This window comes from Castanea sativa, chromosome 11 (assembly GCF_040712315.1).
Source record: "Castanea sativa cultivar Marrone di Chiusa Pesio chromosome 11, ASM4071231v1".
Lineage (NCBI taxonomy): Eukaryota > Viridiplantae > Streptophyta > Magnoliopsida > Fagales > Fagaceae > Castanea > Castanea sativa.
Window position 1 is genome coordinate 62,131,117 of NC_134023.1, and position 13,287 is coordinate 62,144,403.

The 13,287-nt window shown below is 34.5% G+C and overlaps 2 protein-coding genes and 1 pseudogene across 2 annotated transcripts; all 3 read left to right on the forward strand.

The window, feature by feature from the left end:
- LOC142617673 (dirigent protein 22-like) lies at nucleotides 1-843 on the forward strand. The gene has a single exon (XM_075790627.1). The coding sequence runs from the start codon at nucleotides 22-24 to the stop codon at nucleotides 583-585; it is 564 nt and encodes a 187-aa protein (XP_075646742.1). The 5' UTR covers nucleotides 1-21; the 3' UTR covers nucleotides 586-843.
- Nucleotides 844-5,215: 4,372 nt separating this feature from the next.
- Nucleotides 5,216-6,134, forward strand: LOC142617504 (dirigent protein 22-like). Its single transcript, XM_075790391.1, has one exon. It carries the CDS (start codon nucleotides 5,251-5,253, stop codon nucleotides 5,803-5,805), a length of 555 nt encoding a protein of 184 aa, XP_075646506.1. The 5' UTR covers nucleotides 5,216-5,250; the 3' UTR covers nucleotides 5,806-6,134.
- A 2,772-nt stretch (nucleotides 6,135-8,906) lies between these two features.
- Nucleotides 8,907-9,466, forward strand: LOC142614509 (dirigent protein 22-like; annotated as a pseudogene).
- Nucleotides 9,467-13,287: the final 3,821 nt, after the last annotated feature.

A 13,287-nucleotide genomic window follows, 5' to 3' on the forward strand; every position in this document is an offset into this window, starting at 1 on the left:
AGCTAGTGACAATATACCAAAATGGCTTGTTTTCTCTCTTTCACTCTCTTCACCCTTTACTTCACCCACTTCTCTATCTTTTTCAATACAATCAATGGAGTTTTTATTGAGGAAGTCGTACAGGACATAGCAATAAAGCGAGATGACAAGATGACCCACCTCCACTTCTACTTCCATGACATTGTAGGTGGCAAAAACCCAACTGTTGTGAGAATTGCAGGGCCACCTGACAGTTTTATTGGGACCTTTGGCAACACGATGATGGCTGATGATCCACTAACCGAAGGGCCAAAACCCACATCAAAACTTGTTGGAAAAGCTCAAGGTCTCTATGCCATGGCTGCTCAAAATGATTTGGCATTGCTTATGGTTATGAACTTTGTATTTTTGGCAGGTAAGTATAATGGTAGTAGCATTAGCATTCTTGGGAGAAATGCAATATTTAATGATCAGAGAGAGATGCCTATTGTTGGAGGTAATGGGCTGTTCAGGTTTGCTCGTGGCTATGCATTGGCACATACAATTTCAGCTGATCCTAGCACAGGAGATGCCATTGTTGAGTACAATGTTTATGTGAGGGCTTAGTATGATATAGCCACATTCGATCAATAGCAGTAGTAGTTTTTGTTGTTTTTTTTTTTTTTGGGCAAGCTACATGTACCAATGGATCTTAAATTCGCATTCTCACTCTTCTAATACTTGTAAGAGGAGGTCCCAGATAAGCTATAGGTCATTGGCGTATATGTTGATATTTCCTTGTGCTTTCTTGGTTATGTTTTTATTTATATACTTGTTTTAACGAATACAGTAGTCTATTGTATTAGGCGCAATGGTTGCCTCAGATATATTGTTGCAATGAAACTTAGTGAAATTCTATACATATATGCCTTGTCTACCACATTTAAATTCCCAACCAAATGTCTCTTCTAACTACTGAGTAACCTCTTCAATGACCAACTTTATTTGTGCCATGCTTGAACAGTTCTCTTCACAGATCTAGTTGAACAATAAACTGTTATAAACACAAATTATGTTGACTCAATATGCGTATATATCTCACATTTTCAGTCCAAAAATAATAATAATAATAATAATAATAATAATAATAATAATAATAATAATAAAAGATAGCATTCTTCTAGTCAATAACAAGCATATGATGCCAAATGATATTTCCCCTTAATTCTTACTCAAAGCTTTAGCTTTCATACTTTTCCCACACCAAAAAAAATCAAAGATAGCATTCTTCTAGTCAATAACAAGCATATGATGCCAAATGATATTTCCCCTTAATTCTTACTCAAAGCTTTAGCTTTAATACTTTTCCCACACCAAAAAAAAAAATAAATAAATAAAACAAAATCTCATGCACACCATAATCTCATGTGATTAAGGTGTGAGAATGAATGTGAGTTTATGCATGCTCATTATCATTATATATATGCATCAAATACTAATTTAATTCTAAGGTTGACATGATATTACACTTATATACCATCTTCCTTCTCTTTTAGCAACATTTTAAAATTTACTTATCGGATTTATATTTTATAAAATGGTTGCATACAATACCTTTCTTTACAGTGAATCCCAAGTAATATGGATATTGTATGCAATCGATGCACAAAATACCCTCCTAGTATTGACTGCCCTTTGAAAATGGGCCTGGACAAGTATACATCTAGGCTTTGGTACAAGAGCATGTTAAATCAGACAAAAGACAAAGCCTCAACTAGCGCTTGGGCCACTTAATACTTTGTACTCAAAAGGTCCAACCCAAGTCCAACTATTCAGATTCGTAGGGCCCAATTGGGATTAAGCTTTTAAAAATTTGCAGCTGTTTTATGAACTGACCTTACTTGTTTCTCAAAGACCGGCTATGAAGCCCAAGCCCAAGCTCTTCATAAAAGCAGTAAACAATTAGTACCCTTGGGATGACTAACGAGTACGTAGGTAGCGTTATACTTTCTTTAAAGCTTAAGCACCCTTAGGAAAAGCCCACCAAACTCTACTATATTCACGCATGAAAACATTGAACTACTGATATTAAACTGATCAGATCTATTTTGGTGGGATGCGCCAGGCCCTAGCATGAAAACATTGAACTAGAATCATCAGTTAGCTTATCTTTTTGTCATGCAACATATTTGAGTTGAAAAAAGTCACAAAGAAAATGTAGGGACACAATATTTGTATTTGTATCATAACTTTTAAGTTTTAACACAATTGATTGTGAGTGGTAGAAAAAAAGTGATGAGTTTATATGAAAGTGATAAGAAGCCAACCACAGTCTACTACATCAGAGTCGTAACACAAAGGTTATGATTCTAGAAGAACTCATAATGCAATTTATTGGGGTAGTGGACCAAAATACATAAAAAAAAAAAATTGGCTAAAATTTACTTTTAATCACCTTTGAATTGGTCTCTTGATTTTTAAAACTTGCAATTTTAGATCTCAACAATTAAAACAATGTCAAATTTTGTCAGACACATTTTTACCGTTAATCTTACTAAAAATTACATTTTTTTCCCTTATCAAATATGATGTTGTCTTTATATGAGTGAGTTAGTGTCAAGATTCTAACAAATGTTAACAAAGAGGGGACAATAATATGGTTGTATATACTTACAAATTTTTATAAGTAAATTGAATTAGAAGAGATCAAAAAACTTAACTTATATGGTGTAAAACAATAAGAAAGTCTAGAGACAGAAATTGTGTACCTAAAATGACATGATTCAATCGTCATAAGAGCAATATTAAATACACAACAAATTTTACTCATGTTAAATTGGTAGGTTACCATTGATTCTCATATTATCCAATATTAACATTACTTTATTATTTACAATTAACAACATGCCATGTCATGCAATCGTAAAATTTAGGCTGCGTTTGTTTCGGCAGTAAACAGTTTCCGGAAAAAATTTTACACCACTGGGCGTGTTTGGTTGTCTTGGAAAATTCAGTCAAACGGAAAATGATTTCCGTTGACTGTAAATCATGCCCCAAAATCCTGTAAAACCATTTCCGTTCTTATTTTCACTTCAAATGATTTCCGGGCTCACAGACTTGCAGAGAGAGAGAGAGAGAGATCGCGCCAAGCACCGGCGAGTCGCACCCCACCACTGGCTCCAACCCCAGATCGCACCGGTCTCGTCACACCCCAGCACCGGCGAGATCATGCCTTCGCCATCGCCGATCTGATTCGCGCCTTCGCCTTCGTCGATCACGCCTTTGCCTTCGCCGATCGCGCCTTCGCCGATCGCGCCTTCGCCGATCGCGCCTTCGATGATCGCACCTTCGACGATCGCGCCTTCGATGATCGTGCCTTCGCCGATCGCGCCTTCGACGATCGCGCCTTCGACGATCGCGCCTTCGCCGATCGCGCCATCGCCAGTCGCCTCTCTCTCTCTCTCTGTCTTCGTTCTTCTCTGACCGATTTGGCTTTTGTTGATTTGAATGGAGAAAATTTTATGAGTTTTTTTTTTTTTTTTTTGGGGTTTTGTTGTTCTATATCACGAAATAATATTTGTTTGGAAGCTGAGAAAATGTAAGAAAATGTGAGAAACAAATACAAAATGCATTTTCTATAATATTTTCAAGATGACAACCAAACACCTGAAAATATTTTCCAAAGTATTTTTTAAAATGCCACCAAACATCTAAAAATATTTTCCTTTCCCGAAAATATTTTCCTTTCCTGAAAACATTTTCTGGAATTACTTTACTGTTGAAACAAACGCAGCCTTATTGTCAATTTTGGCATGTCTACATACTTATTGTATTAGTCCCAATGTTCTGGGCTCGGGCCTGTTACCTTTGTCTATGCTTGCTCAATTTTTAAGGCTGAGCTAAACGTGGGTTAAATTTAGTCCAAATTTGGCCAATTAAATCAGTTGTGTCTATTTGTTAAGCAATATGGGGCATCTTCTCTTCTTTTCCTAGAACAACCTGTACCATATATGTTCCAAAAAAAAAACATTCCCTGTGCATAGTTGTATGCAATTAACAGTTGCTTTTGTGTGTGTATCACATTCATTTTTGTGAGACAAGGATCGTTCAAGAATACTATGCAGTTGTAACAACTTACATTAAGTTACTTACAAGGAAAATTAAAGAAAGCTGCCAAAAATAAAGTTATATAGCCTTGTTTATGAAGCAAGCATGCTCATCTTCAATCATTTTTTTCCTCTGAGGCAAAAAGAAAAGTGGTATGGACACCACAATGAGAATCTCAGTGTTGAACCAGTATTCTCCAATTAAAGCACATACACCGGGGACCAATTTAGATTCTCATAATAACACTCCAAATTTGGGAACAATCACATCAGTTGTGAGTTTGGATTAGCTTTTGGCTATTAGCGTTATAGTATGTTAATTTATTTATTCATATACAATTCATTAAACTCTCACTTTTCTTTGGGTACAACTATACTTTTGTCAACTTTCAATAAATAAACAAATTGCTTTCGCTGAAAAGCTTCTTCTTTTTTAGGTTCTACATTTTGTTACCAACCATTTAAATGAAATACCACACATGCAATTCAACCTTTTTCTCGTTTAAATGATTAAGTATGCACCTATCATCTATGGTTGAAGCTTAATGCGACGATTTTCCATTTCAAGTTTTGTGATTAAAATGAAGGACCAAGATCTCAGTTCATGATAAGGTTGAAAAGTGCAAGAAAAAATAAAAATCATCATGAAGTTAATCAAACCTGGTTAACAATGTAACACTGAGATAACAATGAAATTATGAAATCAAAGACTAGCCAAATTTATCAAAACATTGGAAGGTAAAAAAAAGCCATGTTTTAGGTTAGGCCATCTCTTAACAGGAAGATGAACTCACTGACATGATTTGGAATACTAGTATATCAAGATTAGCAAATAAAAGAATATATGATTATCTTAGACAATCCATGGTCATGCTTTTGTCATGAGCTTCTCGATCCACACATTTAGCAGTTTTACCAGCTTGAGCAGGAGAACTTTATTTTTTGGAACAAAAGCATGACCATCATTGTTAACGGTGAGAGCCATCTTCATCAACAAGACTTGCAGCCTCCGAGAATCATCATGAAAGCATTCACTTTCCTTTTCCTTCATTACTTTTGGTGAATGCAATTGCGCATCATATGCCACAAACCATTTTAAAACTTATCTAATAGCCACTTTTTACTGCTCTATAAATACTCTCCTCCACCACTAAACAACACAGTAAGAAATTAAAACTGTTTCAATATGGCTTCTGTTCTTACTTTATTCTCCGTCTATCTCATGCTCTTCTCAACTTCCTGCTTCACCACCATCAATGGAGTATTCTCAGAACAATTCCCCATGGACATATCGACAAAACGCATGGAGAAACTGACCCGCCTCCACTTCTATTTCCATGACACCCTTGATGGCACAAACCCGACTGCCATTAGAATCGCTGGGCCATCAAAAAGGTCATTTGGCACTATTATGATGTCAGATGACCCATTGACAGAAGGGCCAGAGGCAAGTTCAAAGCTCGTGGGAAGAGCACAGGGCATCTATGCATTTGCTTCTCAACATGACATTGGTTTGCTTGTGGTGATGAATTTCGCTTTCTTGAAAGGCATGTATAATGGGAGTGCACTTAGCATTCTCGGGCGCAATCCGATTCTTGATAGGGTCAGGGAAATGCCAATCGTTGGAGGAAGTGGAGTTTTCCGATATGCTCGGGGCTACGCTTTGGCGAAGACAGTTTCGTTTAACCAAAAGACCGGAAATGCTGTGGTTGAATACAATGTGTCTGTCTTGCATTTCTGAGGGTTCCAAGTCCTTCAGTAATCAATATTGTTTGAGAGTAGTTGTTTTTGTATTCCAAGTCAGTCATGCATGCATGTCTGTAGTATTGTTTCTACTAAGGCTAGCTATTCTCAATTAACAAGTATAGTATCTCTGTTCAAAAACGAGTGACTGGTAAGGTCCTCAAAAAATTGAGAGTATATTGCTCATCAAGACTACCTTATGTAACTACAATGGGTTCTATCACATGTTAGAGAGGCAAGAGTATTCAGTATCCATCAACTTCTATATATAAAACATTGTCTCAAGACTCTCGGCCAAATTAATATACCGAAAATTCCGTTTATGCCCCTAGTTCGGCTTTCTACAAGTTTTAACAAATTTTCAATTATAGTCTAAGTAGTTACCTTGCCAATTTCAATGGTGATTAGATAAAGCAGTAAATCAAACACAACAAAAAAAAAATCGCATATTCACACAAAAGAGACGAAGAATTGTTCATTAAGTAAAAATCTAACAGGGAAAAACACTCCGAAACCTAATTCAACTCGTTAAATCCACTATGAAAAAGTTGCAATACACATTGACTTATAAGACCTCTAATACAAGTGAACAAACATTGTATCTGAGATCACCTACCCCTGCTGCAACTAATGCAGATCTAGCCTTCATCTTCAACGTCACAAGTTGATTGTCGAACGAAAAACCGATCTCACAATTACTTCAATGCCACTTGAAGATTTTTGCCATCTATGTTGTTTCAAAACAACACTCAAATGACACAAGTGAAGATCTTGTGTTTAGGTGGCAAATTTTCTTCTAAATTAATTCAATTGGAGAGGGTTGGAAGACAAGAATGAGTTCATTGGTTTTACTTTGTATTATGTTAGCTGGCTTCCTTCACTTTCAATTAGGGTTAACAGAAGGTCAAAATATAGGTATGGTTTGGGCTAGAGGTTGGATTTCGGCCACGTTCAACAACAATAACTTCACTTGAGGTTTTGGAAAATGTCAAGAACTCTCTCCTACCCTTTTAAACAAATTTTTATCTTTTGATATTTTGTTTTATAAAACAAGTAACCCCATATGTCCATTTAATGTCCATCACAAATGAGTCTATGTACATTTAAAAAAAAAAATTAAATTCTCATGCAAAATAATTTCCTTCAAAATATTAAAACTTACTAATTAGATTGGTTATATAACCAAAAAATTAAAAATTAAAAGAATAGAAATATTAATTTCAGGTGTTAGTTACTTAAAAAACGACTATCTTAGCTTAGGCAATCCATGGTCATGCTTTTGTCACCAGCTTGATAAGAAGAGCTTAATTTCCTTGAGAAAATTTAAACACCTAGCTCACTCTGATCTACTCATTTCACAGGTTTTCAGATAGATATTCACAATTAATAAGCATCCTATTTCCCTTCATTGATACTGGTGAGAGGCCGAGAGAGCCATCTTTCATAAAATTTGAAGAATCCCAAAATCATGAAAGCAATAGCTTTTCTTTCATCACTTTTGGTGAATGCAACTGCATATGCCATAAATCATTTGAAAGCTTATCTCATAGCTGTAATAAAATAGAAAGGAATTGTAGGAGACAAAATAGAAAATTCTATAAGTGATTGTATATAGAACTTAATTTTTAAGTAATCGTCCACTCCTTTTAATACAAAACTGTGTCTATTCTTTCAAATAACTTCATGTTTATATATAGCAATATTAAGTCAGTTAGCCAGAAGGAAATGGGTGCAGGGCCAGCCCAACATAATTTGGGACCTAAGGCAAAAAATTTATGCAGAGGCTTTAATATGTAAATATTAATTAAATAAAATTATTTAATACTAATCAAATTAAGATTAATTTGATACATTAAATATATAAATAATACCAACTAGACTAATGTCAATTTCATATAGAGAATTGAATATTATAGTTGAACTATAATTATTAATAAAAAGAAATAAAAATATATTACGATTGAAAAAGATACTTTATTTTGAATATAAGACGATACATAGTTAAATAAAATTGTAATCTAATTTTTAATTTTATATTTTGATTTTAAGAGAGAGAGATAGATATTATTTGGTGTGTGGCTTTGTAGGATATTAGTTTACAAAAATCAAAATCTCAACTATTAGGGGAGATTAATCTATAATTGATGATTTAACAGATTTGCAATATCTTTTTGAAATATTTTAGGGTTTCAATTGAGTTAAGATTCTATTGGTCTCGTACTTTGAGAGTCTTAATAGAAATGAAAAAGAAAAATACGCTAATTAAAAGCACTATAAAATGTTCAAAATATAATGTGACATTATCTCTCATTGATGAACTTCATCAATTTAACTAATCAATGTTTATATCACTTTTTGTGATTAATAACATGGCAATTTGTAAGCCAATAATAAAATTTGTAGTATTCTTAACGTCCCTAATAAAAAGAATGTACAACATTTAGAAAAAATAAATATAATTTTATAAACATTTGGGTCTTTAATTATGGAAAGTGGGACCTTTATTCTTAAGGAAAATTTTGTTTTTTTGGTGGGCCTTAGGCGCCTTGGGCCGGCCCTGATTGGATATAATGTCCAAGTTATTCAGCCGAAATAGGACATACTGTCGAAGTTACTCAATTTCCAACAATAACCACTTTTTAGTTTTTACCACCTATTATAACTTTTAGAGCATTCACAGCAGTGGAGTTAAAAATTTAGCAATTTAGCTCCACCAAAAGTTACTTTATCTATTTTACCTACACACATGCTACAGCAGTGAATCTATTTTAGCTTTCAACACAATAAAATAATATAAACATTACAATAAAATAATATATCTACCACAATAAAATAATACATCTTACTACAATATAAACACCACAATAAAAAGGTAATGTGAACACAAAATAAAAAATTAATTTTTTTTAGCTCTCATGAACAGTGCACATCTATCTATAGATACAAGTCAGAAGAATAATTTAAAAAAATATAGATTCATTTCATGCATGCTTCTTTTTGGTGTTTTGGTGGAGCTAAAATAGCTATATAGCTATTTAGCTCCACTGCTGCAAATGCGCTTACAACTAAACAACACGGTAGGAAATTAACTATTTCAATATGGCTTCAGTTCTCACTTTATTCACCTTCTATCTCATGCTCTTTTCAACTTCCTGCTTCACCAGCATCAACGGAGTGTTCTCAGAACAATCCCCCACGGTCATATCGACAAAACGCATGGAGAAACTGACCTGCCTCCACTTCTATTTCCATGACACCCTTGATGGCACAAACCCGACTGCCATTAGAATCGCTGGACCATCAAAAAGGTCATTTGGCTCTACTATGATGATAGATGACCCATTGACAGGAAGGCCAGAGACAAGTTCAAAGCTTCTGGGAAGAGCTCGGGGAATATATATGCATTTGCTTCTCAACGTGATTCTGGCTTGCCGCTTATGGTGATGAATTTCGCTTTCTTGGAAGGTACGTATAATGGGAGTGCACTTAGCATTCTTGGGCGTAATCCAACTCTTGATAAGGTCAGGGAAATGCCAATCGTTGGAGGCAGTGGAGTTTTCCGTTATGCTCGGGGCTACGCTTTGGCAAAGACATTTTCGTTTAATCAAAAAACCGGAGATGCTGTGGTTGAGTACAATGTGTCTGTCTTACACTTCTGAGGGTTCCATGTTCTTCAGTAATCACTAATCAGTATTATTTGAGTTTTTCATCGTGTTGTTATATTCCCAGTCAGTCATGTCTGTACTCTGTAGTAGTGTTTCTACTGTAGGAAAGTACTATCATTCCCCTAGTAGCTATGGCTCATCGCGTCCCTCTGCACTCAGCAGGATTCGAATCCAACAAATAGGGTGCTACTATGGTTACACCCAAGTAAGATTGACACCTTGGTTGCCTCCCTACCCATTTTTTTGACTATCCAAAAAAAAAAAAAAAACAATCTCTATTCTAAAACTAGTGACTAGTTAGGTCCTCAAAAAATTGAAAGTATATTACTCACCAAGACCTAATGCAACTACAATGGGGTATATTTCATTATCCGTAAACTTCCATAAAATAAACATTGTCTCAAGGGGCTCTCAGCCAAATATACTAAAATTTTCGTTTATGCTCCTATTTCAGCTTTCTACTGGTTTCAAGTAATTTACAGTTATAAGATTCGTTTGGGATCCACTCATTTTGTTGAAACTAAAAACTTTTTGCTGAAAATACCATAGATAAAAGTAAAAGTTAGATGAAATAGTACAGTAGAACCTATAAATAGTACAATAGAACCCATAAATAGTATCAAAAAGTATAGTGAAACCCATGAATAATAGCAAAAATAAGCTGAATAGTAAAATAAGTTAACAAAAACAATCACACAGTTTCAATGGTGATTTGATAAACACAGTTTATGAAACACAACAAAAACAATCACACACAAGAGACAATGAATTGTTCACGAATTGAACTCCAATAGGGAAAAACACTCCAAGACCTAGTTCAGCTCGTTAAATCTACTATGAAAAAGTTGTGATGCATGTTGAATTATAAGACCTCTAGTAAAGGTAAACAAACATTGTATTTGAGCTCCCTAATCCTGCTACAACTCTAGATATAGCCTTCATCTTCACAGTAATCCAACGTCACAAGTCGATTTCCAAATGCAAAACATATCTCACAATTACTTCAAGGCTAATTTAAGATTTTTGCCATCTATATGGTTTCAAAATAGCACTCCAATGACACAAGTGGTGATATTGTGGGTAGGTGGCAAATTCTCCTCTATAGGATAATTCAATTGGAGAGGGTGGAAGACAAGAATGGGTTCAATGGTTTTACTTTGTATTCTAGTAGCAGTCTTCCTCTACTTTCAATTAGGATTAACATAATGTCGAATTATATATATTGTTTGGGCTAGAGGTTATCACAAAACTGACTCTTGAAGAAAATCTCGGAATTCTCGTAACAAAGTTTTGGTTGACCTAGAGTTTACCAAGAGTTTATATATGAATCTCACACTATCAAACTTGGGCTTGCACTACTAAAACTTTAATCCTCAAAAGATTGAGCTTAATTGAATTTTCCACAATTGAGAGATTGGAATTCTTGTATAGTAACAAAAACTTCACCTTTAGCCTTCATTACCACTTTTTACATCTACATATGTAATATCTAAAAACTGAAGAGTAACATTTATTGTTTCTACACTCTTATTGAATTACATCAAAGTAGCATATTGGTTCATTCAGTCCACTTCGGTCTATTGCGGTCCATTTTGGTCCATTCTGTCTACTTCAGTCTAGTTCCGTCTACTTTGATCCATTCGGTTCACTTTGATCTATTTGGTCTAATTCAATCCATTGATCAGTCCGTCTTGTCCATTGTGGTCCATTTATTTCATTTCGGTATGCTTTGGTCCATTTTAGTCCAGTTTGGTTAGTTTAGTCAATTTCAATTCAATTCAATCAATTCAGTCTGTTTGTCAACTTCGGTCCAATGCAGTCCATTCGGTGATGCATTGTGAGGAGAGGTTTGTGTAGAAAGAGAAGTTGGTTCATTGACATTTATGTCACATTCTCAACATATTGTTGGTAGGTTCTTGATTCAGTCCACTTCAGTCCATTTGGTCCGCTTTAGTGATGCATTGTGAGGATGGGTTTGTGTAATTTGTGTAGAAAGAGAAGTTGGTTCATTGACATTTATGTCACATTTTCAACATATTGTTGGTAGGTTCTTGCTCCAGTCCACTTCAATCCATTTGGTCCATTTCAGTGATGCATTGTGAGGACAGGTTTGTGTAAAAAGATGAGTAGCTTCGTTGATAATTTATGTCACATTCTCAATGTAATATTGATAAGTTCTTGATAAAATTACATTTTTCTTATTTTATTAAAGTCTTGTACTTTTTTTTTTCAAATATAAATGATGGATTTATATGACTTATATCTGCTTACTCTTTAGGTCATTCAAGATGCATAGAGACCATTTGTAAGGAGTACTAGAAACATATAACAACCATACATTACATTATTTAGAAAAACCTTACAAAATTTAAAACACTTTCAAATAATAAATATAAGAGCTTAGTTTAGAAATCTAATATATTTTATCAACTATAATTTCTTAGAAAATAATCATGTCATTTTAAGAAGAATTTGAGACTAACACCTATAAGTCTCATATTTTCATTTGTCTCTTAACAAAATATAAAAATAGACAGTCAAATTTTTTCGTATATTGCGCAATTCTACAACTAGTTATTACAAAATCAAAACCCAAATAATTACAAATAATTTTTTCAAAGAATTAGCCAATATCTAAAAATTCTAAGATATACAAAAGCTCAGTCTACATATAAAAAGGAAATAACTAATAAATAAACAACAGAATGAAGTTCTTAAACCTTTCCATATGCACTTGCTGGAGATAAAAAAAATAAACTTAATTAAGATCCTTTTGGACAAAGAGGGAAAAGAAAATTAATCAATAGATCGGACAAGGGAAAGAAATCACAGGCCCCGTGGAAAAATAATATTAGTTTTACCTCCTAGATTTCTAAGCTGAAATGGAAAATATGGGATTATTTTGCCAACAAATAACCAAACAAATGGTAGATTAAAATTACAATAACTTCGCTTGAGGTTTTGGAAAATGTAAAGAAATTTCTATCCCTTGAAGTTTTGATTTATATAACAAATAACCCCATATGACCATTTAATGTCCATCACAAATGAGTCGAAGTACATATTTCTCAAATTAAATTCTCATACAAAATAACTTCAAAATAATAAACCTTATTATTTGGAACGCGGGGAATAAGTACTACTTTGAAAGGATCCAAACTCATCCAAAAGAAATTTTGAATGGGGCTCTCGGGTTTCTGCAGGAGTACCAGAAGTCCATGGCAACACAATGGCACTCCTGAGACACTGGTGCTTTTTCTTGATGCACAGGTGGTATCGGGACCTCACTGGTGCTGTTTCCTTTCAATACAAGATGATGGGATTTTTTTTTTTTTTTTTTTTAAAATAACTATAAAAACCAAAGTATATTATTAGTTAGCCAAGTTTTGAAACTAATTTGGTATCTAAAAAATCGAGTTCTTTAGACTCGATTTTGGAATGCTAAATCGAGTGCATTGAACTTGATTTCAATATCGTTCGTAGTTTATGTGGATAGTTGGTCCACGTAGGCATAGAACTCGAGTCCATAGGACTCGAGTTCTGTCAAATAGAAATCAAGTCCTACGGACTCGATTTCTTTTTGTTTCAGAAATCCGTTTTGTTTCAGCAACCGAGCGACTTTCTTGTTCTTCCTTTCCCTTTTTCACTTATGTCGTCCCACTCTCCACTTCCAAGCCCCAAAAACCCATGAACTAATCAAATCCAAAACAAATCAAACCCACTCTCCACTCTCCACTCCCAACTCCCCACTCCAACGTGTTCTTCTCCTCTACTGGAGCGGCGGCGAGAAACCACACGTCCAATCCGATTTCCAT

Excerpts from the sequence above, each read along its gene's own strand:
- LOC142617673 (XM_075790627.1), top strand. The coding sequence starts at position 22 with ATGGCTTGTTTTCTCTCTTTCACTCTCTTCACCCTTTACTTCACCCAC.
- LOC142617504 (XM_075790391.1), top strand. The coding sequence starts at position 5,251 with ATGGCTTCTGTTCTTACTTTATTCTCCGTCTATCTCATGCTCTTCTCA.